This window comes from Aythya marila (assembly GCF_965140915.1).
Source record: "Aythya marila genome assembly, chromosome: Z".
Taxonomy (NCBI): domain Eukaryota; kingdom Metazoa; phylum Chordata; class Aves; order Anseriformes; family Anatidae; genus Aythya; species Aythya marila.
In genome coordinates this window covers 34,910,324-34,935,931 of record NC_139080.1, presented here as the reverse complement: position 1 = coordinate 34,935,931, position 25,608 = coordinate 34,910,324, and the positions used below count along the sequence as shown (strand labels likewise).

The 25,608-nt window shown below is 38.1% G+C and overlaps 2 protein-coding genes across 4 annotated transcripts in view; one reads left to right on the top strand and one right to left on the bottom strand.

Annotated features, from left to right (window-relative positions):
* PSIP1 (PC4 and SRSF1 interacting protein 1) overlaps positions 1-23,940 on the top strand; it is a 36,735-nt gene extending 12,795 nt beyond the window's left edge. For 2 of the 3 annotated variants that reach the window (XM_082783778.1, XM_082783777.1), the window contains 12 exons: positions 1,606-1,713; positions 2,045-2,107; positions 6,034-6,148; positions 7,899-7,974; positions 8,903-9,128; positions 9,889-10,007; positions 13,088-13,143; positions 14,242-14,312; positions 17,028-17,129; positions 17,316-17,535; positions 20,236-20,347; positions 23,192-23,940. In XM_082783778.1, the coding sequence (XP_082639904.1) occupies positions 1,606-1,713; positions 2,045-2,107; positions 6,034-6,148; positions 7,899-7,974; positions 8,903-9,128; positions 9,889-10,007; positions 13,088-13,143; positions 14,242-14,312; positions 17,028-17,129; positions 17,316-17,535; positions 20,236-20,347; positions 23,192-23,216 (1,293 nt within the window). In that variant the 3' untranslated portion in view covers positions 23,217-23,940. The remainder of the gene's footprint in view (positions 1-1,605; positions 1,714-2,044; positions 2,108-6,033; positions 6,149-7,898; positions 7,975-8,902; positions 9,129-9,888; positions 10,008-13,087; positions 13,144-14,241; positions 14,313-17,027; positions 17,130-17,315; positions 17,536-20,235; positions 20,348-23,191) is intronic. The other variant, XM_082783779.1, reaches the window with a different exon arrangement.
* A 127-nt stretch (positions 23,941-24,067) lies between these two features.
* Positions 24,068-25,608, bottom strand: part of SNAPC3 (small nuclear RNA activating complex polypeptide 3) — a 28,957-nt gene continuing 27,416 nt past the window's right edge. Inside the window, exon 9 of the mRNA XM_082783783.1 lies at positions 24,068-24,451. Within this exon, the coding sequence (XP_082639909.1) occupies positions 24,442-24,451 (10 nt within the window). The 3' untranslated portion in view covers positions 24,068-24,441. The remainder of the gene's footprint in view (positions 24,452-25,608) is intronic.

Below are 25,608 nucleotides of genomic sequence, written 5' to 3'. Positions count from 1 at the left end.
GGTGGCTGTCCTTTAGCACTGAAACTGAAGATTTTCCAGTGTACTTAATACATAGTGAATATACCTCCTGGAGGATTGTCTAGGAGCTCTAAGCTTGTTTTTCAAGAGGAAAAAAGACTTTCAATTTAAAAATAGGTGTCAAAAATTGTTGTGTTGAGTTGGAAACTGTGGAGGCATTTGAGTTATTTCTCCCAACTTGTTGCTGCTTTGAGTGTTCGTAATTTTGTACCAGCACATTTGGAAGGTCCGTCTAATTTGGGTTCTGTCAAGTGTACTTCAGGAACACTTTTCAATATGTAATTTCCTCATAGAATTTGTAAACCAGTTGTTATTCCTCTTTGTTGCCTATGAACAATGTTGATAAAAGCATTTTTCTCCCAGCATTTGCTACTGTGAAGGGAAAACTTTATTTTTTTTTTTTTGTACTGGACCAGTTCATCAGTTTGCTTCATTGTCAATGTATGCAGCAAACACTTTGTGTGAGTGGAGATGTCAATGTCATCATGTTTCCACTGAGAAGTGCTTCCTGGCTGTCCTGACCTAGCTCTCTGAAAGAAAAATACAAAGACCATACGTAGCCCTTTGAACACCAAAATGGAATGGAATGTCTTTAAGGGATAGATTTATGTAATGAGTCTCAATCATTTTACCAGTTTAAGACAATGTCTGTAGCAGATTTAGTCCTTTGCTATTGATATTGATGTAGTTATAATATGCTTCTAACCCTTGTACTCTGACTTCTTGTGGTTTTAATGTACAGTGATTATTCTTAAAGTTGCACTCTGAAAAAAGTGAACAAAAACACAACAAAGCCTTCTGTTATATAATATGGCTGTAAGTGATTATCAGCATTATGTGACAGCCCCCTGCCTGTGATACTTCGTTCAATTTTGAAATTTTAAGACCTGTAGCTACTATTAAAGGGAATTTCATAATAGGTGCTTGAAAGTTGGGCAAAGCAATAGCATTAGAGTTGAGAAGATGAAAAGAAATTTAAAAGAAGAAAAAGAAAAATGCGCATACCTAGACCACAAGAAAAATGTTGATTATCTCCAAGTAATTTATTACAAACTTGATGTTCAAATCTACCTGCTTGTCTAAAATGAAAATTAGTGTTTTAAGGTGTAAAAAAAAAAAAGAAAAATGCACAGGTTAGGTGACACCATTTATCACTAATTACTGTCTCACATGATTAAACAACTTGTTTGTGGTCTACATGAAGTCTTTGTTTAATAGTGATAGTCTTTGATAGATGTCTGTGACTGTAATCCATCTGTATGCCTGAGCTGATTCAGTTGAATCTTGAATATTGGCATGAACATTTAGAAATACTCACATAAAGATGATGCAGTGAAAAAGTAGTTACATTATCATAAACACAAAACGGTCTTGAATTTCCATCATAATACATAGTTATCAGAATACATCAATCTGCAATATGTTTGAAAGTGGTCCTGCCTTATACTTTCAAAGTGTACGTAAGAAAGAAGCGTGTATACAGGGAGACTGAAAAGAGAAAAGCAGCATGATGGTTATTAGCATGTGCTCATTTAACTTTTGTTTCTTCAAAGTACTTTTCCATTGACTCTCTGTTTCTGTTTGCAGTTGCCCACTAAGAGGGATAACAGCTTAAGTACAATAATGGAAGAAGAGGAAAAAGAGATGAATACTTTGAAGGAAGATGATGTACCTTCTGAAAGAAACAATAAAGAAGTATGTGAAAACTCATCTTTTCCTGCATAGTAAAGAACATATTAATATTATGTCAGTTAATTAAAATCTATTTTTATGTACTGGGAAGCTACATACAGTTACTGCTAGTGTGACAGTCTCAGAACTGCAGTTTAAGCTGTAAAACTTCATATCTGTTGACGCAGATTAAAACTTCTCATGGAAATTAACAGGAATTCAAGCTTTCGGCAGAGAGCAAACTTTAATCTGGCTTGTCTGAGTTCAATTAAAAATCAGGGGAACAGTGTGTTTTTATCACTTCATAAGATTTCTTTCTTCTGTTAAAACTCAGCATCATTTTCAATTTACACAGGATGTGGTGAAAACAGGTGATGCGTCTATTCCTAAAGCTGCTAGAAGAGGAAGAAAAAGAAAGGTAACAGTATGGCTAATTATTTATGTTTGGATGTGATAATACTGGTATCACTTTTTTTGTGACAGATTATGAATAAGTTGCTTGACTTTTGTTTTGTTTTCACTCTCCCATCCCTTCCAAATAGCTGGAAGACTTCCAGGAATGGCAGTTTTCTCATGAATGTTTTAAAAGCCATAATTCTGTTTGAACTCAGCGCAGAGTAGGGAGTTTCCCTTTTTTTTCCAAATAGTCCAGTGTAAATAAGAAAAACTAACATAAATTATTTTGTCTTGAAGCTCTGAAAAAAATGTTTAATATCATCTTCACATTGAACCAACACCTGAAATACTTCCCACTTTTGTGAGGTTGTGCTTTTGCACTTTCTTCTACCTGGGAAAAATTGGTGTTCTTATGAAAGAAGCAGTTCCAGCTGCTAGCTTAGTGTACTCCAGCATCAGCATTCATGTGGTCACATAGCAAGCTAGATCAGGGCACTGATCCAAATAAAAAATAGATTAAAGTGAGGCAGAGTTTTAATTTTAATTTGAAACTATTTCCTGATTTTTAACATGATACGTTAGTGCTGACAGCAGGGATGAGTGCGAAGGTGTACTTGTGGACCTTAGTGTGTTTGCCATAGGTAGGTAACATACTAAGTATCGTTTGCTTCATGAAAAAGAAAGATAGCCATTTATATATTCTTATAAAAACAATTAAAATAATTGAAAGAGTACTTTATTAAAAAATCTTAAAAATAAATCTAAAATAATATTCAATGAAGGCAAGTCTGATACAGCAAGGAATTGACAGTATATCTGTGAGTGTGCATATATTTGATATCGGCTTCTAAATGGGAGAGAAGCCTTTCAGGTGACATTAAAACAGATCTCATTCTGTACTTTTTTATAATGCACCCAAATCTTACGGCTGTGGTGTCTTTTGGTTTGTTTGGCATTGTTGTTTTCTTAGTGTCATAACACATTTCAGGCCCCGGATGGTTTCTTCTGTCACACTTAGCAGCTTCAGTTTTGTGTTTGGCACGTGCTGCTTGTTGTAAGTGGTTTAACCAGAAATTGGCATTACTGCAGACCATTGCTGAGTCACCAAATGGGTGAGCTGGGAAGGGAGATCTGCAGGCCATCTCGTCCAACCCTCTGCTCAAGCAGGGCCTCCTAGAGCAGGTTGCCCAGGGCAACGTCCAGGTGGCTTTTGAAGATTTCCACTCCCTCACCCACTGAAAAGAACTGCTTCTTGATGATGGAACTTCTTGTGCTTCAGTTTGTGTCTGTTGCCTCCTGTGTTGCCACGGGACATTGTTGAAAAGAACCTGGCTCCATCTTTGCACTCTCCCTTCAGATATTTATACACAGTGATAAGATCCACTCCAAGGCTCCTTTCTCAGTGGAGATGTGCTCCAGTCCCTCGATCATCTTAGTGGCCCTCCATTGGACTCTTTTCAGTACGTCCATGTGTCTCTTGTACTGGGGAGCCCAGAACTGGACACAGTACTCCAGGTGCAGCTTCACCAATGCAGAGTAGAGCTGAAGGATCTCCTCTCTCAATGCAGCCCAGAATACCTTTAGCATTCTCAGTAGCGAGGGCACACATCTGACTCATGTTCAACCTGGTGTCTACCTGGACTCCAGGGTCCTTCTCTACCCAGCTGCTTTCCATCTGGGTGGCCCCCAGTGTGGTTGTTCCTACCCAGGTTCAGGACTCTGCACTTCTCATTGTTCAACTTCACGAGGTTTGTTGTCAGCCCACCTCTCCAGCCTGTCCAGGTCCCTCTGGATGGCTGGTTACTTCAGCCTCCTCACAGTCTGGTCTCGTATGTGAACTTACAGAGGATGCACTCTACTCCATCTCTCAGTTTATTAATGAATATGTTAAACAAAAATGGACGATGTTGACCCCTTGGGTAGTCTGCTCCTTACAGGCCTACAACTAGATTTTGTACCACTAACCCATTACATTCTGGGTCCAGCTGTTCAGCTGATTTTCAATCTATCTCACTGCCTGCTAAGTCTTCATACATGTACTGCTTTTCATTCTTCAGCAGCTTCTGTCATGCAGGACAGTGTAAGAGGCCTTACTGAAGTCTAGGAAAACAGTATCTGCTGTTCTCTGTCACCCCCATCCTTCAGGCTGGTGATTTCATTATAGAAGTGTAACCAGTTCGGTCAGGCATGACTTACTTCTGGTGAATCCTGAGTACTACTGATGATTTTTTCCTTCATGTGTCTGGAAATGGTTTCCAGGATTAGCTATTCCATCACCTTTCCAAGGAAGGAGCAGAGGTTTTATGGGTCCTGCAGCTTGCCCTTTTTGAAGATTGGACTGATGTTTGCTTTCCTCCAGGCTTCAGGCACTTCTGGTTGCCATGACCAAGCAAAGACTGTAGATTGGCCTTGCAATCACATCTGCCAGCTCCCTCAGCACTCATGGGTGTATCCCATCAGGATTCACTGTGGACTGGGGAATGTCTAGTTTGCTGAAGTATTCCATGACCTGCTTCTCTTCCACCAGAGGTACATCTTCCTTGCTCCAGTCTTTCAGCCTGTCCTCTGGAATCTGGGATTCCTGAAGGCCAGTCCTGCTGGGAAAGACTGTGCTCTTTGGCACCTGGGCCTTTTTGTTGTCCTGAGTAACCAGGCCTTTTGTTTCCTTCAGCACAGGGGCTATGTTTTCCCTAGTCTTCCTTTTGTCACTGAGTACTTACAAAAGCCCTTCTTGTTGTATCTGGCCAGAAACAATTCCATTTGGGCTTTAGGTTTCCTAACTTGGTCCTTGACTGCTCAGACAGCATCTCTACCTTTCTCTTAGGTCATCTGTCCTTGCTTCCTCCCTCTGTAGGCTTCCTTTTTCTGCTGGAGTTGGGCCAGGAGGGCCACCTCGCATTTTTGCCTGACTTCCTCTTTGTTGGGATGCATTGCTTCTGAGCTTGAATAGTTATTCCAAGGGATGTGGTGCATGTTCACAGATCAGAAAAGTCTTGTCTATGCAGTTACATGGCTTTGAATGCATTCCTTATATGCCTTTGAAAGAAACAAGGTGTTCTCTCATCTTGGAATTGTTTAAAAAAAATCAGTTGTTTTTCTGTCTTACTTAAACAATCTGTCTATGTGAGATGTACCTCTACTTCAGCCTTGATTTAAGTATGTCTCATTCTTTCTAAATAGCTCGTTATTACTTGTTTCTAAAGACAATATGAAGATAAATGTGTTTGTAACTAACTTTTCTGTTTCTGCAAGCTGATGCTTCTGTATCCACTACACGAAATTCTGTGAATATTTTCTCAAGCTGGATTTTTTCTATGTTCTTTTTATGGAATGTTTCTGTGGGGAGATGCATATCATTTTTCTTTTTCATAGATTTCTCTCTCTCTTTACAACCCAGCCCCTCTAAGATGACTGTATGGATGAAGTTTATTATATCTGGTTAGTGCAGCTCATCAATTTTTCCATTGTGGATAATTAGCTACAGAGCAGGTGTTTTTCTGAGTAGCTCCATCTACTGACCAGATGCTGTGATACTGCTAGGGAAGATGATGGCATCTAAGAATATTTCTGTATGGGCAAAAAATGAACTTACCTGCTTAAAACTTGGTTTTGACATGCTGTTACGGTGATATTAAGGATTCTTGTAAATCATTCTTTTATTTCCTTGTACCAAGATAGTTTTATTTTTCTGAAGATGAATGATGAATAGCTGAAATTATTTGAAACATTACTGTATGAGGTAATCATGGTATGGAGCACATAAAACAAGTGATGTCTTTTTAAGATTTACTGTTACTAAATTTGATTTTTTTCACATATAGAAACAATACGGTAGTATGATATATTAATAATATATAATAGTATAGTAATGCTAACATTTAAAACTGTTGTTTGAAGAAGCAACAGTTGGTGCAGTTTTTCACTTGGGTAATGCATTCCTTAAATTAGGCTGAAAAACAAGCTGAAGCTGAGGAACCAGCAGTAGTGGCAACAGCAGCGGTTGCAGCAGCAACTCCTGTGACAGTGTCTCCAAAAGTAAGCCCCAAAAGAGGAAGACCAGCAGGTAACCTTAAAAAAGGATTTTTTTTCTGTTACAGAAATACCTTTGTATAATTAGAGAGGTTTTACTGTCTCTTTCCACCTAAACTACTGCAAAGTATTTTCTTAAACTAAGGACAGTGCTCGATAATAGATTGTTATGAGAAAATATCTCATATCTCAAACTGGAGCCTCTAGGACATAAATGGATTTAAATTGTTAGCATTAATGCTCAGTCCTCTGAATAAGTCTCATTGTTTCGGGGGGTACAAGTGTCCCCTTCAGAAAAGCGTTCTTCATAGAACACTGCTAAACTATAGACTATGCAATAAGATTTCTTTGTGCACTGTTGCTCTGCAAAGGTTTAAAAACGTACAGAATACCATAGAATAGTTAAATTGTTGTTAGAACATCCTTAAAGCATGAGTAAGAGAGCTGTGGGGAGATGGTGCCTGTAGATGGAGTTCAGAGAACAACAAAAACAAGCAAAGAGTAGGAGAGACTCATTTAAAAATATTTAAAACAATAGAATGATCTGTGTAGATTGACAGACAAGTGAAGTGAAAGTACAACTACTTTATTTAAAAATATATAATTTGAAACACTTGCTGCAAATCCAGTAGTGCTTGTTTTTTTTGAAGGTAGCAATGATGAGATTTGTTGGAAGCTTCGTGGTAAGCTTGCAGATATTCTTGAATTGGTTATTAACTACTTCACTAGCAAACAGTTCTTGGAGCAGTTAAGTACATTGTATGACCATACAGTTTGGGAAACAGATAGTTAATACTTTATACTCATCTGTATTGTCTGCTGACAATATGAAAATAACTTAAAGAAAGTGCAACCAGTTAACTAGACAAAGTTGCTTTTGCCTTGGAAGCTGCAAGGAAATTAAATCTACAGTGTCCTCCACAATTTCATTATATTTACTAAATGTACATTTGTCATATGTGCTTTTGTCTTTAAAATGTATTTTGTTTCCACTAACTACTGTGTGTAAGAGCAGGAAAGTATCTGTATGAGATGCTTTTGCCCTTTACATAAAATACCGTTTTGTAAGATGTACTATGCAGCATTTTCTAGTGCCAATATAATGCATGCATCTCTTGCTTAACAGTGCTCTACACTAATACCAACAGAAATTTAAACACTATTACGTCACCTGATACCACAGTGAACATGTGGTGAGACAAGCACATTCTGCAAAGCTGTAAATGCAGTGCACTGAGTGTTTTTGTTTGACAGAGTTTCATGGGTTTAAATGCCAAGAAGGCAGATATACTGTCTTGCAACAATATGGCAAATGTGAGGAAATGCCAAGTTTTTCTATAGACCTTGGTATGGTGGTAGAACTTAAGTGGTTTGCTACCAAGTTAAGGAAGCTCCATGGTGTACCGAAAGCTACTGGCACTAAACAGGCTCCATGTAAATGTGGACACTAAATGACTTCTTTACACTTGTTTCTGATTCTCTGATTTCAGGCTTGTTTATATCAGTTATGCAACATTTAAAACAAATTGTAATTGCACAGAGTGCAGAAAATACGAGAGAATTGGTAGTTTGAGCCTGTGGTTAGCAAATAACTGAAGTATGAAATAGCACTAATATTTCAAAGAGATCTTGATTAAAGGCTGGTACTCACTTAACACTTGAATTTTGTATAAAAACAGTTATTTTGGTTTAAGTGTAACGTCTCTTGAGTAAGAATCTTTCCTCAGAGACAAGGAATTAGATGGTAGCTGTGGACTAACCTGTTATTTCTGTATTAAAACTAGCTTCTGAAGTGAAGAGTCCAAAACCAAGAGGGAGACCCAAGTTGGTGAAAACCCCTTGTATTTCCGAGAGTGACCTGTGAGTTATTTGTTTATTGTATGTGAAGACTTCATATTTAGTTCATGATTGTTTTTTTCCCCTCTACTGTTCAATATGAGTTACTGTTTGTTTTGATGTTGTTTATGATTCTATATTAACTCTTGAGTTACTATTATATAGTATTATGTATGAATACTATTACATAACTCAAGGTATACAATTGTATAAATCAAGACAGAAGATCTTAACCTTCCTGATTTGTAAAGTCTGTGCAAAAATGTTATTAAATTAGTAACTGCATGCTGTGTGAAAAGATACTTGATAAGAGGAAGGCAAGATCATACAAAAGGAAAATGTCCATTTGTTACATTTTGTTTCAAAATTGTCTTCTGATGGTATGACCGAATTCCAACACTGTCAGCAACCTAAATTTTATACTTACCTTCCATTGTCCTTGTGCCAAGCCTCAAGTTTTTCTTATAACTGAAAGAAAGTTCAGCATTAGCATAATTTTCTGTAGGTTAGCAAATGCACAGTTTTGGTATATGTACGCCTTAAATAATTATAACATAAGAATTACTTTAGTGTTTGCACTCTGGAATAGTCTTTGGTCCTGCAGATACATATGCATGTGGAGAATTTCTGATCGTTAACTTCTTGACTTTACATCTATGCATGCACAATACGTTTGCTTCATTAAGGCCTCTGTACTATTAATAATTATTATCTTCATTTATTATTATTTGTATTCAATAATAACATTCTTTTTTTACCTTAGGTAATGGACAATAATTCTAGAAAAAGACCTTACATTTTTTCAGTCATTAGATGAACTGAGAGTTCATTAATTTCATAATTTTTAAGATTCTATATTTTCAAAAAAACACACCTTCCTGAATTGAGGCAATTCACATGCTTTAAGTTCACTGTTACTAATGATGATGCCTAAGTACTGTTCATGTTTCAGTGTTACTGAGGAGGAGAAAGCAAAGAAAAAAGGACCAGAAGAAAAGTCTAAAAAACAAGGGAAGAAGGATGAAGAAGGTCAGAAGGAAGAGGAGAAACCAAAGAAGGAATTTGACAAAAAAGAAGGAAAAAAAGAGGCTGAACCAAAAAGGAAGAATGCTACAAAAATCATTTTTACATCAACTTCTGATTCTGAAGATGATGGAGAAGAGCAAGAGTGTGACAAGGTATAATTTCGCTGTACTGATCTATTTATTATAAAGGAAAGTAGTATCACTGAAGATAGTTTTTTTTTTTTTTTTTTTTTTTTTCCGGATTGAAAGGGACCTTGGAGTTCATCTAACTCCAGCCCCCCTGCCTTAGGCAGGGATATCACCCACTAGATCAGGTTGACCAAGGTCCCATCCAGCCTGGCCTTGAACACCTCCAGGGACAGGGCATTAACTGAAGTTTATGCCAGATCTCAATGTTGGAACCTTGTGGTTGGCTAATACAGAGATGCAGAATAAAAGTTGCAGAATATTATTCTGTCAAATAGTTCTTTCAGAATTTTTTTCAGTGGCTTTTTTTTGTTGTTACAGCTATTGTATTTGCTTTATTTTGATTGTTTTGTTTGTTTGGATCTTTTTTGCTTGAATGCTTCTAAGAGAATATTTGGCTTGAAATAAGCTTTTGAAAGACATAAGGCTTTCCCAATCATTTGCAATTTCTTCGTTTTTGTGGTGGTCAGAATATTTTCTTCCAATTGGAAAAGGAAGAAAGGGGAGAAGGACTAAAAAAATCAGAGTTTATCATCATATGGAAGTCTTGTATTTAGTTGCAGGGAAAGCCAACTGTTGTCAGGTTGTTCCATGAACCAGAGTTGCTTCAGAGACATAGTGTGGGTAGGCTCACCTGTTTATTGAGACAAGGATTCAATCATCTTGCTTTACAGTAACCTAAAGATTTCTTTTCTCTTTCCAATCCTAAAATCCCAAATTAAACCAGAAGAAAAAAGGAGGAAGAAGCTTGCAGGGAGCTCATAGAAGAAACATTATGAGAGGCCAACAGGAGAGAGAGGTGACAGAACGAAAGCGTAAGCAAGAGGAGCAGACAGACTGTGAACCGTGAGTATTGTCTAACATGCAGTGTCTACAAATCATAGGAGCACTTTGAAACTAGCAGGAGAAGTCAGTATATGAAAAGATGCCAAGCTGGTTTGTACCGTGTTCTATTTTTCTCTCCACCCCCCCCCCCTTCTTTTTGTCTATTTTACGTTCTTTTTAAGGGGAGAGTAAAAAGCTCCTTTAAATCAGTATGTACTATTATGGGAGGATGAGAAGAACTGAACCTAGAAATGAAGTGATATCAGTCTTCCAGTGAGTTGGAATTTCTAGCAGAGAACAGATCATGGAGTGTGTTTAGAAGTACCCTTAGACTATGCATTTGAGAATGGAAATGATATTCTGGACAGCCTTGTATTTTACTTTATCTTGAAGGCATTTTATTGAGACTGGTAGGACCTATTAATCCATGGTAACGGATATTTTTGGTCAGGTTGTGGAATGCATAGGGTTTCCTAGAAAACATTTCTGTCTGGCAGCTGGAACTGTCAGATGGAACAACTTAAAAAATAAGAAATACTCTGGCAGCGCAAGGGCAGTTGACTGATACCAAGAGCAGTCCACGTTCAGAAAATAAGTTATCACAAATGAATCAAGCATAAGACTCTGGAGAGAAGAGCCCCCCAAAAACCTGGGGGGCCAATAGGAAAAAAATTTACTCCTTCTCAAGAGCTATTCTGCAAATGGGTGTAAAAGCCACCACCACAAGGACGCGATGTTCCCATCTCCACAGCTGATGGGAGGGCAGAAGAAAGGGAGAATAAGGAGGAGGATAATGGTCCACCTCATTTTTAACTGAAACTCTACTTTTTTCACATCCATTAACAACGTTGTAGTTTGTCTGGGGTTTTTATCCTCTACCCCTTTCTTCTCTTCTCTGTCACTCCTTCTCTGGAAAGCTAGCACAGTTATTCTGCCTGCCAGTAGCAAACTTAAGTGTTTCCAACTCCAGAGATAACAAATTGTCATTAGAATTTTTGCAGCTTTTAATATATAACTGTTTAAATCTGACATACACTGACTGATCTCTGCAGTTAAGTGTCATATATTGATTTGGTTATAGTAATCAGATTTCCTCTACTTTTAAATGGCTTTTGTATTGTATTCTCTTGAAGGTATATAGAGCTTTGTTTCAGGAAGATAAGGGAGGAATAGTTAATGAATGTATAATGAATTTCATTGTAGCTGATTATTAATGGCATAAGACTTCAAGTTACTTTATTAGTACGCCAAATGTAGGCTGATCCTGTTTTTTGGTTATCTTCCTCATCAGTTTAATCCACATTTTCTTGGCTGTAACTACTTCATTAATATTTACATAAATGTACTAATAGTGCTTTGTATGAAATTTGAGGAAATCTTAGTGTTTAAAGGGCATGAAACTGTGCTACCAGTTGAGGTAAAATAGCCTTATGTACTTGAAAATTGTTGTCTGTAATTGGATGGAGTATGGAAGGACCATGGAAGATGACAGACATGAAAGCCTGAATGTTTTATGGATGCGTATTACTAAATACTTAGTCATGACATGCTGAAATATGATTCTATCAATCTGCCTATAAACCTATAGTGTTTGGGTTGGAAGAGGCCTTAAGGAATACCCAGTTCCAACCCCCTGCCATGGGCAGGGACACCTCCCACCAGACCAGGTTGCCCAAAGCCCCATCCAGCCTGGCCTTGAGCACCTCCAGGGATGGGGCAGCCACAGCTTCTCTGGGCAACCTGTACCAGGGCCTCACTACCCTGAGTGAAAAATTTCCTCCTTATGTCTAATCTAAACCTACCCGCTTTTAGTTTAAAGCCATTCCCCCTTGTCTTACCACTCCACTCCCTGCCTGCCAGAGTCCCTCTCCTGCCCCCATTAGGTACTGGAAGGGTGTGGCAATGTCTCCCCATAGTCTTCTCTTCTCCAGGCTGAGCAGCCCCAGCTTCTACAGCCTTCGTAGGAGAGGTGCTCCAGCCCTCTGAACATCCTCATGGCAGTCCTCTGTACTCATACTTCCGATATCCTTCTTGCGCTGGGGGTCCCAGAGCTGAACGCAGGGCTCCAGGTGGGGTCTCATGAGAGCAGAGCAGAGGGGGACATTCACCTCCCTCGCCCTGCTGGCCATGCTCCTTTTGGTGCAGCCCAGGATAGGGCTGGCTTTCTGGGCTGCATGCGCACATTGCTGGCTCATACTGAGCTTCTCATCAAACAGACCCCAGCTTCTTCTCATCAGGGCTGATTATAATTATAAAATAAGGTTTTGAAACCCCTCTATAAGACAAGAATGAGGAATTGTAAAACGTTTTAATGATCTTCTCAGAAAAAAGTTAATCTGGTTTGAAAGGTTTTTGCTTGTCTTCCTCTTCTAAGACAGATGAAGGTATTTTTTTTTGTCTTGTTTTCTTGAGTTCCAGCTTTACTTTTAGAAAGGCAATTAGAAAGAGGCAGGAGATTTTGGTTAAATCATAATTATCTTAATCATAATTCATAATTACCTTAATCATAAATCATAATTCGGTTAAATCATAATTTTCTTTAGTAGTATTTATGTCCAGGAGATGTAAGTTATCATTGATACGTTACAGGTCAGTTGTAGGATAAATATGATGTAATAACCAGATAAGGAGTGAAATCACATACTAACTGATTATTATTAACTTATCTTTCCATAACTCCCTATGGTAACGTTAAATAGTAGTATTGCTCTTTTTTTCGGTTCACTTTTTTTTGTCATCGTAAAGCATTTTTTCCCTACAAAATTAACTTTGTTCAATGCCATTTTTCAAATTTGCACATGCAATCAAAACAGAGTATAGTTCACAAATGTGACTTGTCTTTATAAACCTGTAATTTTCTTTTCTGGGGGAAAACAGTCTGTCAGTGTGTGATTTATCAGCAATATCACAGCTAAGTAAATAACTTTTATTTATTTTTTTTCAGTCTGTGAAAACCAGGGCTTAGTTCATTGTAGTTTTTGCATGCTAATGTTTTACAGAAATAGTATGTCAAAACATGACATCTCATCTAAAAACTAGAGAAAAAAAGACTGAAAAACAGATTTTACAATTTTGTAAATACACTTTAATGTTTTTAATAGGCAGAGTAAAGAAGAAGGCAAAAAAACAGAAGTTAAGAAGATGGAGAAAAAAAGAGGTTGGTTTAAAGAAGCTGACAGAATATTTTGGGTCACCCTAAACTTTGAACAGAATTAACTGCCTGGATAAGATAATCTACTGTGAAGGGTGGTGTTGGGATCTTAGTCCAAGTTGTTTGATCCATGACTGCGTCCTTCTGTGAAACAGGACATTCTTGTGCTTATGTGTTTGTTCTTCTGTGTTCCTTCTTCAGTGCATTATAACAGTTCTCTACTATTCTTGTTTTACTGTCATTCAAGACTTTAAACCTTTTCTGATGATCCCTTCTGATGGTGAAAAAGAAACAAAAGTTTCTATTCTTTGAATCAAATCATTCTAGTTTTCCCTTTCTTTTTTTCCTTTGTCTCATAACACAAGATAATCTGGGGGACCTCTTGAAAGTATTTAGATATTACCTTTTACTGAGCAAGAGGCTTCACTAAGGAAGAGGCTTGTTCTTCCTAAGCAAGAGGCTTAGATTCAGATTATTGTGGTCTTGCCTACTAACCCAGAGTTGCAAACTGACCTTCACAGGGATAAGTAATTCCTTTTTTAGTACTCCTATCTTTAAGAGCAATCCAAACCACTGGCTGTTATTTGTAATATAGTAAAGATCCACTGGCATGGACTGCAAGAAAATCCACTGCTGGCAGGGGAAAATAATTTATCCAAACCCATCCAAGATGACTAGACTTAAATTCTGTTTGTGTGCAGTATTCTTTATGTTCAATTTACTGAAAACAAAACAATTAATATCCAGGTGTCCTGTCACTTACGGTTTTCCAAGTTTGTAGCTGTTAGTATTTATTGAAACTTCTCTTTTAATGTAGTTGTGAAGCAGGTGGTGACAGGTAGATACTGAAACTGAAAAAATATTTTCAGCTTAAAATTCCTAAGGAGAAAACTTTACAGGTTGCTAATACTGTCCAGTTTAAACAAAGTCTGTACTTCACTTCAGGTCATAACCCCTGTGGCATGCTTGAGTGTGCTTGAAAGGTTATCTGAATTGGGCTGCCTGTCCATTTTTTTCTTTGTGTTCAGATTTGTGTAATGGTTTCTACAAAACTGAACCTCATGTGATTACCAAATATTAATACATAGTATTTTTAATCTTCAGAAACATCAATGGATTCCAGGCTTCAAAGAATACATGCAGAAATTAAGAACTCCCTAAAAATTGATAATTTTGTAAGTATATGTGTCTTTTGTAGAATTACAGCAAGAAATACATACATTTGTTTTTAATTAATATTCTGAGAATGAAAAGATTTTTTTTTCATTTTGAAAGGTAATGATAATGTTTAAATGGGGTTACTATAGACATTAAAATATTGATGTCAGCAGGTAAAATTGGTTTTGCTTAAACATACTTCAGAATAAATTACCTATCAGAAACATTCAAATGAGATGAGCCTTACAGGAACATGAGAAGGAAGCAATGAGTTGGGTAGTGGCAGAATATCTGCTGTAAGGGATGGAGACCTCTATCTGCTGTCTCAGCTCATTGTTGAAGAAGGCTTGCTGCCTTCTGAGGGCTCAAATTCTTAACACTGCTGACAGGTGGCTGAGGCTTGTGTGGCCTTCAGGCTTTTTATTAACTGCAGCTGTTTTTCCAGTGATACAGTCAGGGGAGACCTGCAAAGTACTGAATATGACTCTGTGGCTCTGAGAGTGATGTTCAGATGCGCTGTGGACCTGGGTGGTGGTCTCAATCTTCCCAATGAGAGGAAAGGGCTTGTGAAGGAATGGATGGATCCTGTGGGTCAACAATTGTTGACCATTGTGGGTCAACAGTTGAACTGATGTGAGCAACAGGATTTGACTTCCAGATGATGGAAACTCTGAGGATCAAGGACTGCAAGGAGACAACAGGATCCACCTGACCAACTGGGTAAAGGTATCACTGACAAGAAGCTGGTCAACCTGGTTAAATAGCTTTAAACCAAGAGCAACAGTGAATGAAAAAGTGAGGAAATGGCGGACCAGGATGGCATGCAGGGTGATAAGAACAGAAGTAACCTTGTTATCAACAAAACAGGGCTGAAGTGGAGTCGCTACAAGTGCAAGCATAAAAATGAGGAACTGCCGACAGCACAGCATTACAAGGAAATCTCCCAGCCTTTCTAGAAAGCACAACTGGGTGCCTCTCTGAAGTGCATGTACACCAATGCACACTTTGTGGGGAATTGGACAGAGAAATTAGACATCTATTTGCAATTGCAGATCTGTGGTGTCACAGGGATCATAGATTTGGTAGAACAGTTCATGGAAGGTTGATACGGATGGGTGCTTCCATCCTTTAGGAAGGACAGGTGCCATGTAGGCAAGGCAAGAAATAACTATATGAGAGACCAGTGGGAGTCCTTGGATCTTTGCATTGGGACAGATTGTTACCCAACTGAGAACTTACAGTCAGGATTAGCAGGCAGATAGACAACGGTGATACTGATGAGAACATCTGCTGCAGATCACCCAATGAGGAAGAGGTAGATCGTCTTAAGGCAGATGAGAGACACCTTCGATTCAAATGTTCTGGTCCTAGGCAGACCACCCTGCTATCTGCTGGAGGACAGCATGGAGATTACACAACAATCCAGGAAGTTCCTGGAGTGCGAGAAATTTATAACAGATGATCGCGGAGCTGACAAGAGAAGACCTCCTGTTGGACCTGATTCTTAGGAAAGAGCTGGTCAGGGATAGTAAAGGCAGGGGCAATCTTGGCTGCAGTGACTGTGAGATGGTAAGAGTTCAGGACCCTAGGAAGAGGGAGCAGGAGAAAAGTGATCACAGCTTTGGACACAGGAGAGCAGACTTGGACCTTTAAAGGGACCTGCTTGGAAGAATCCCTTGGGAGATAATTCTGGAGAGGAAAGGGGAAACAGGAGATCTGGTTTGCCTGAATTACCTTCTTAAGATTGGTTCATCTTGACAAGAAGGAACATAAGCAAATATGTCAGCAGGTCTGCATGGATGAACAAGAAGCTCCTGACTAAATTTGGACATGAGAAGCAAGCACACAGGAAGTGGGAACAGATTGGTGACCTGGGAGGAATAAGCAGACGCTGTCCAAACATGGATGGATGAACTTTGAGGAAAACCAAAACCCACCTAGAATTCTTCAAATAAGAGTAATGGAGCAAGTATCTTACAACACTGGGAAGAACATTGGTTATAGAGCTACAGCAAGGATACCTAGCTTATCATAATTACATGTATTAATTATTAAAAAAAAAAATAAATACTAATTTCTATTGAGAACAGGAGCTACAGCTTTATTCAAGATGTAAAATACTATTGTGACCTGTGCTGGAGACTAACCTTAGTTCTAAATAGAAAGTAAAAGTAAGAGAAGCTGAAGGTAACGGAATTGAGAACTAAGTATTATAGAAGGAAGAATTTAACACGATGGTTCTGGGACATGGACCAGAAAATCACAATTGATTCTGGGTGCCCTCCACAAAGTGTCACTCACCAAAGTTTTAACTGAAAGCTCTACACGAATACAGTTCTGTGTATCAGACATAACTGCTTAATTTGTTTAGCTGCCTTCTCAGTGGCAGGTCACATGGAAAAAAATGTATATCGAAAAGGCTGAGTATTTGCAGAACAGCTGTAGGTAACGAACTACTAGAATTGTGAGAGCAGCAGAAAGCTTGGGTTGGTATAATGAAGGTATGAAGTTGTTTCTTGGTTTTTGTTTTTTATTTTATGTCATTCAAATAACGTGTACCTCTTGGTATGTGTTTGTATGGATTGTATAGATTGTTATAAAATGAAGTACATCATCAAATTAAGGACATTTTAGGAATGTATCATCAAGTGTGGAAATGAATTCAATATGGCTATTTAAGGAGTATTAACATTTAAGTGAAGTCATCAAACTAACTTCTTGTTTATCTACAGGATGTGAACAGGTGTATTGAGGCTCTTGATGAGCTTGCATCCCTTCAAATCACAATGCAACAAGCTCAGAAACATACAGAGATGATTCTAACTCTCAAGAAGGTGAGATCAGCAATGTTATTCAAAATACTGTGTTCTTAATTTTACATGGGTGTTATTTATCCCTTCGGAGAGTGAGAATACTAAGATATTTCATGTTAACTTAAGAATTTCATCTACCATTTGATGAAATTACATAGGTATTTACATGCAGAATTGGAACCGCCTATTTTATCACTTCAATTTCAGATACGGAAATTCAAAGTTAGCCAAGTTATCGTGGAGAAATCTACTATGCTTTATAACAAGTTCAAGACCATGTTTCTGGTTGGGGAAGGAGACTCTGTTCTTTCCCAAGTTCTAAATAAATCACTTGCTGAGCAGAAGCAGCACGAGGAAGCCAATAAAACCAAAGAACAGTGGAAGAAAGGAAGTAACAAAAAAATGGAAAAAGAAAAGGACCAAACAGGTAAATCATTGCGGTTTTAATTTCTTGTAATATAAAAGACTTAGTCTCCACCCACTTCTGAGCCAGCTTCCAGAAACGCTTGATGTATGAATTCGACTAATCTATACCTTCGCATACCATTTATATACCATTTATACCTTCGCATATCTGAAATAGTCAAGGATAATGCTCCTGTAACTAAGTTTAAAATGCATTGGTAAAACTTATGACTGTTTTCCATGGTTATTTTGCCTTTACTATGTGAGTGTAAGGGCTTTTGCAAGAAATTAATTCAGCATTTTTTACTTAGTAAATCTTTTAGCTCCATTACTTTGTGGGGAAAAAAAAAACATTAAGCTTTAGATAGAATGACATCCTACTTCCATTCTTCAAGGAGCTTTTTGGTGCCTACATTGTTTTTGGTTTCCACCTTGCTTTTTACCAGCCTCTTCCTATGTCATGCATGCTACTATATGTAGCAGCAGCTTTTAACCACTTACATACTACTTAGTAGCATAGTTCAGTCTAATAATAAAGAAGTAGTTGTCATGAAGGCAGAAGAAGCCTTTATGCCTTAGCATAAAGCAGTACTATTCCAGATTAATTCTGAGTGCTTATAAAAGTATTAGACAACATTGAAAGCCTCCTGTGGCAAGGAGGCTCTTCAGTAACTTAAAGGAGTGAAATGCAGTAAAGAGTCTTATTTGTGTTTTGAAATAGGACAAAATGAGAGAGACATTGGGAAGCTGGGTTACAATGAAACTTAAATCCTTGACAGAGTTCTACCCATTCATTAAAATTATGGAGGTTCTTGATGCCCACAAGTATTGGAAAAAAGCTGAATTTAATTTGAACTTGAATCCTGGGAGCAAAACTATGTAATCAAAAATGAAACTTTTATCACTTGGATCTGGAAAAAAGCAAGTAACTGTAACTGAGGTGACTGAGGATGCCAAGGATTCAGAATAACTGTAGTTGTATTTGCAACTACTAAGGAAGAAAGATGACCTTGAAATCCTGCCATTTATTGCAAGAGAAGTATGTCTGATGTAGTGGGGGCTCCACACAGATCTTTCCCCAGCCCCGTGACAGGCACAGGGCGGTAGGCTGACCTTGGCTGACGGCTGGGTGCCCACCACACAGCTCTCATTCCCTTTTCTCAGCAAGACAGGAGGCGAAAGTAAGATGAGATGAGGTTTGTGGGTTGAGATATGGATAGCAAGATTGCTCATCAGTTGTGTCATGTGTAAAACTGATTCAACTTGAGGATTATTCTGCTCTGTTCTAATAGGGAAAAAAATACTGGAAACAAAAGCAAAATGAAAAAATGGGGCATCTACAGCTCCTCTGGACAACCTGTTCCAGTGCCTCACCACCCAAATAGCAAAGAATTTCCACCTTGTATCTAAGCTAAATCTACCCTCTTCAAAGTTTAAAGCCATTCCCCCTTGTCCCATCACTGCACACACTGACAAAGAGCCCCTCCCCAGCTCTTCTGTAGTCCCCTTTAGGTACTGGAAGGATGCTGTAAGGTTTCTCCCTGTAGCCTTCTCTTCAGGCTGAACAACTCAAACTCCATCAGCCTTTGTAGGAGAGGTGTTCTCCAGCCCTCTGATCATCCTCATGGCCCTCCTCTGGTCTCACTCCAACAGGACCATGTCCTTCTTGTGTCAGGGGCCTGTTGTGGTTTAACCCCGGCAGGCAGCTCAGCCCCACAGAGCCGCTCGCTCACTGTCCCCAGGTGGGATGGGGGAGAGAATCAGAGAGGTGAAAGTGCGGGAACTCATGGGCTGAGATAAGGACAGCTCACCAAACAAAGCAAAAGCTGCGTATGCAAGCAAAGCCAAACCAGGAATCCATTCGCCACTTCCCACAGCAGGCAGGTGTTCAGCCACTTCCAGGAAAGCAGGGCTCAGCACGTGGAATGGCTTCTTGCGAAGACAAATGCCATCACTCTGAATGTCCCCCCCTCCTCTTCTCCTCCCTTACCCCAGCTGTTGTTGCTGAGCATGACGCCACATGGTGTGGGACACCTCTGGCCAGCCTGGGCCAGCTGTCCTGGCTGTGTCCCCTCCTGGAGCACCCCCAGGCTCCTCACTGGCAGGGCAGCATGAGGAGCTGGAAAGGCCTTGGCTCTGTGTGAGCACTGCTCTGCAGCAACTAAAAACACACGTGTGTTAGCACACCTATTTTCATCAAAAATCCAAATCATAGCTTAATACAAACTTCTGTGAAAAAAAATCAACTCTGTCCCAGCCAAAGCCACGTGTCAGGGACCCAGAGCTGAACACAGGATGCCAGGTGGGGTCTCTTGAACTGTCCATCTGGCTTAGAGTGGTGAACAGAATTCATAATCAAGTGATTCATGCTCAGAATGCATACACACTCATGCATGCTCAGTCTCTTACTGCTCAGGATATAGGTATGCATTAGTCCTATTACTTGTAGCCTGGCAAAAACAAGAGGAACCTGAAATCTTGAGAAATGTTTTAATTTCCCATCATGAAAATTACGGGATGAGGCTCAGTATATTGAATTTTCAGAAGTTAAAACACTATCAGTTCTTGCTTTTTGTGATATTTCAGCTGCTAAGCATCAAGATGATGGGAAAACATATTGTTGGAGTTAACATTATTTGTAACATTATTTGGGGTTTCTTATAGCACGGTTCTTTTTGCCTACTGTACTTTTTTTTTCTTCACCTGCCCTTTCATTGTAAAGGTTCAAAAGTTCTGAATGGAGGGTCTGAAACTCAAGACACCACCCAATCACAACACAATGGAGACAACACTGATGAAAACAAAGACAAGCCAGAAGTTGGGAGTAAGAAAAAGTGAGTTAGTAACTTTAATGAATTAAAGATTTGTTTTGTTACAGTAAAGTGATATAAACAGAACATGAATAGACTGAAGTTACCTAATCGTGTTGAGTTACTGTTTTCTTTACAGGTGCCTTTTTTCTCAACTTCAGAGAATAATTCAGAGAATAATAATGGCATACTTTTTTTTTTTTTTTTAAGATTTTAAATGAGCATTTTAAAAATAATTTCCACTACAGCAGTGAAGGAAGTAAAAATTAAAAAAAAGATGTCTTTTTAGGAGAAAAACAGCATGTAGGGAGGTAGGGCAAAGTACATGCTTTCCACTGTATTTTAGACTACTTAAAGCAAATGATGTCTGAACCAAATTTTACAGAAACTAATAGGATTTGTCAAGTTCTTTTTTTTTTTTTTTTTTTTTTTTTTTTTTTGAAAATCAATTTATCCTGATCAATAGCCAAACTACTTCAACTAGTGTTCTGTAATTATGATTCTGGTATCGCCCAAATGCAGATTAACTGCAGACTAGAACTTACACCTGTGAAATTTTAGAACTCTATAAAATGTGATGGTATATAATAATGCCAGAGGTTGATGCATTTACGTTTTCCAAACATGCATATGAATGCTTAAAGGTAGTATTTAAACCTTGGTCTTGCTGAAAATGCAATTTTGTAAAAATAAATAAAAAATAATAAAAACATAAGCAATGAGTCTCTTGTAGAACATGAGGAATATGTAACAGAATTTAGTGAAAAATGAGGGAAGGGTCTAAAATTATCCTTGAGCAAAACTGGTTGGTTGGAATACCAATTTGTTTTTTTTCTGAGCAGTTCTGCTCTTGTGTTGAGTGATTCTTTTTGTCCAGCAGTATGTATTACTGCAAGCTTTCCTTTCATTACCATCTTCATACAGTCCAGGAGGACTGTATGCCAGAGTTGCATGGCATTCTTTTGGCTGCATAACAAATTAAGAGGGTGTGTATATTAACCATTATTTACAGTAGGGGAAGCTTAAAAAAAAAACAACACTCCGTAAGATGACTATGAATTTGATTTTTGCTGGGAGGTAGCCTTAGAATTACCGCTTTCTTACTATTGAACTTTCAGAAATGACACTTGGGAATTTTCAGCCAGTGGTGAGGATGCCAGACCCTCATCTGCCTTCAACAAGTATGTTAAGGGAGCATAATTAAGGCATGAGTGTAGATTACCAGCATGAGTTACAGAGCATAGCACATTCCTTAAACGGGAGATGTGGTGAAAACACAGTACAGTACTAATAAAGTGCAACACCCGAGCTACTTGAAATCCACAGCAAAGGAGATCAGCATTAAATATATTGGTCTAAGTATTTAAAAATAAACAACTTAACTGGTTGACTAAGGCATCATTTTTCATGGCCTGCTCCTTTCTTCTTTTCTGCATAACCTAACACAAATTTTCCAGTGGGAAAAAGAAAACCTCAGTCAAATTTCCCTTTATATTTACTATTAAAAGAAAAAGTTTAAGAACATTTGGGTGCATGCATGACACTGTAGTGGACAGTGGTGAAAAGAAACCTAAGGTGGATGCTCCAGATACATAAATGACATGCCTACAACAGGCAGGTGAATATAAACAGTCTCAAATAAGCCACTTTTAGGCAATGTAATTTATATTTTTAACATTTCAATAATTGTGATTGTGTGTGTAAAACTTGTAAATATATAGTCCATGAAGGAACTAGGTGGGAGTGTCATCTTATGCTAATAAACATTTATCTTTTTATGTGTTTGTGGTGTTTGGTGTGGCCTTGAACTCTACACTCTCCAGCACTTTTTCTGACCTAGCTAAACAAGGAAATCAGCTCCACGCCATATAAAACCTTGTACAGCTGTTTGGGAGCAGTTTCTCTGGACTTAGCATCCGTTCATAAGAGGTTTTGCAAGTTGTTTTATATTCATTGCTTGCTAACTGATATAAGTTAACTAATCTATCCACATACCTGTTTAAATTCAAGCAAGCTACAGACTGATGTCTCTCCATCACGTAAAATTCCTTACAGTCAGTATTTTTTTAATATATATATTTATATATTTATTTCTGGTGCTCTGGTTTTTGCAAGCGAGCAATTGGTAAGCAAAATGACTGTGAAAAAATCATGAATGTTAAAAACTGTTCTTACAGTTTCCACTGCTGAATCTAAGCAAATGATTTGTAAACTTCTCAAGTGCAGAGCTACCTATTACATTCTGGAATTTTACTTCCAGAACGTAAGGGAACAAAGGAAATTTTACTCCCTTTGTTACTTAGAGGCAAGACATATTAACTGCCCTTCTGAAAAGGTAATTCAGAAATTTTCAAGACAGAAATTGTCTAATACTTCTGTAGTTATTTGTACTTTCTGTTCTCAGCTGGTAGAGATTTCTATTGCTTCCTGAGGTTACTTAGTGTTTTGAACACAGTGCATTATTTGTGGCTACAAAGAAAAGTGTTATAGTTAGGTGAAATAAGCATATTCCACACAGGAAAAAAGCCAGAGTGCTTTTCCACTTGAGTTGACATTACTAGCAGCAGACTGGGAGGATGACCTGAACGGAACAGAAACCAACCTCTGAATGACTGCCACTCATGTCCGGACGCACATGGTCATGTGGTGACAGTCACTGCTGGCTTCATCTAGTGTTTGGGGGTAGTCCACTTAGGAGAGAAAGCTAACAGGTGGCATCTGTTCTCCTGCCTCAGTTCTCCAGACTTCTCCACTGCTGAATGCGTATCAGTATCATTTAACTCTAGTCTGTGTAAAAACATTCATCGTGAGTAAGACTCCCTTCAGTGCTTTTACATTGTCATTAATGTTATTTTATTATATTTCTAGGACATGTGGCGAAGAGAGAGCTTGAAAAAACAGCAAAAGAGTCTGCCTTCAAAAACAAATGACACCACTGGAGTCTTTTTATAAAGGGGATTGAAGAGGATTGCTAAGTTTTACATTTGAAATCTATACACTGCTGAAAGTTTAAATAATTTTATAAGCATAGTATTTTGAAGTTAAATTTTGTGGAATTAAACCCCCTTTAATCTTGGTTTAAAAGTATTTAAACACTTTTGCCAATAGTTTTGTCCAGTATTAACAGGTAACACATTTCAAAAGACTAAAATTCCATTTAGAGAAAAAATGCTTATATGTTACAAGACTTAGAGTTGTAGTATATTTTTCTCTGACTACTGTATGTTTGTCTAGTTAATAGCAGGAAAAAGTGTAAATACTTTTAACTGCCTAATTGCTTCATTTGTATAAAATCTCTTCCTATGATACTTACCTCTGTGCATAGTTTTTCAACTCTCGTGGGGATGTCTTTTCACTGTGTTTTGTAGGAGCTGGAAGCAGCATTTTTATAGTTAAAATGTTTACGTGTGAGTTTACTTAATCACTTTCTTAAACAAGCTAAGTTTGTTCTTGCAAAACTTATTGTGCCAATTTACTGCAATGTGACTTCATGGTATGCATTTGGTATGATAAGTATGCTAGAAAGATACCTGGTGTTTTCACCAAAGCTGCTGATGCACACTGGTTGGAAAACAGTCTTGAACAATTTCTAAAATAAAAGAATTTTAAGTGCTAAAGAGAGACTGGTTCTTAATAAAAACTAAAACAGTCCTAAGAACTACATATACTTCATTTTAGTACTATTTCAGTGTTGAGAGCTTTGTCTTGGCATGAACTTGGGGATTTTTAACCTGAATTAAAAAAAAATAAAAATGAATTACAGTGAACTCCTTATGAAAAATTCCTAAAGGCATGAAGGGGAATGAGACATGTGTAAGCTTCTTGAAAAACATTTCTTCAAACAATTCCTATGTGTTTCCCTAAGAAACACATCTTCAAACACTTACTTTGTCTAACATCAGACCTAGGAAGACCTTGTTTGTGAACAGAAAAGGGTATTTGACAGAGGACGGCCAGGTTAGAAATTAATTTTAATAGTTCTAAGAATCTTCTTTGGGTACTCCCAGAGAAGATGACAGTGTTCCAGGTGTTTGTATCACCTTGTATTGTCTTGTCTTCAAGGAAGCACCAGAAAAACATGATTTGAGCCTGCTGGAGACCACTGCTTCTCAATGGGGTCAGAAGCACCTATAAACCAGGAAGAATTTTTAGTACTCTACTATGACCAAAGCACTATAGTACGTCATAGTGAAAAATCAAATTATTTCTTGCTCACATGCCTATGAATTGCCATGGTTGCTTCAGTCAGCCCACCCCTTTTGTTGCTGCTGTTTAGTTTATCTCTGCTTATACATAAAATGAGTTATTTTTCCCCACTGAAAGTTCAATAAATTGGCACTTCTTATCTTTGTTTGCAGTTCTGCTCATACAGTAGTGCCAAACAGCCAGCTATTCAGTAACATTCAGTAACAGGAAAAAAAGCAGCTTCACCAGGCACTATGGTGAAGTTGCAAGTGCAAACTAGTTGACGTTATAGTAACTTGAAACACTGGCTTCAGGTTTCCCTGTTTTCCCTAATCTGAACTGTGACAGATTTGTCTTAATAATAATGCTTCCTTGCACTGAAGTCTTGCCTTACTCACAGTTATTACTCTGCATCTCCTAATTCTTGAGAGAAAATTGTTTCTTCCTAGCACTACCACCTTGCCTTTTCCTTTCTAATAGGATAGAAAACTGAACTGCATACATTGATCTTAATTCAGGATCACAGTCTTAGCCTCCTCATCTCTCCACTTGCATGCTTTAAGTAATAACAAAATCTCAATAGTGACCGGAGGCACACTTTAGCTTATACTCGATTCACAAGCAGTCCAAGGTCTACTGTGTAGTTTGCACTAGCTTTTACTATTGTGATGTAACTTTGCCAGAATCTGCCATAAAAAAAAAGAACATTTGCTTTGTCTTTTTCTGCAAAATATGCTACTTCTTCAGAGACTGCATGTGCAACATGAAGTTACTATATACATGGTTAGCTGCTAATGCCTGTCTGAAGTAGTTTGACCACCGCTTACCTGCCCACTTACACAGTGGTACACCTGGATGCTCTTCCTGCTTCTGTATGTTGACCTTACTAGAATCTGTTACAAATATTTAAGGTTTCATTACTCTGTAGTATTACGACTAGGCCAGGTAACAGTTAATGTGGAGGATCCAACAGAATGTGTCTGCGTTCAGCCGCATTGCTCACCTGCAGTTGAATTTATGCAGTCTGTTTTATGCATTTGTACAGCTGAATCCACAGTATCAGAATACCCTGCATGCCTTATAAAGATATTCACTATACT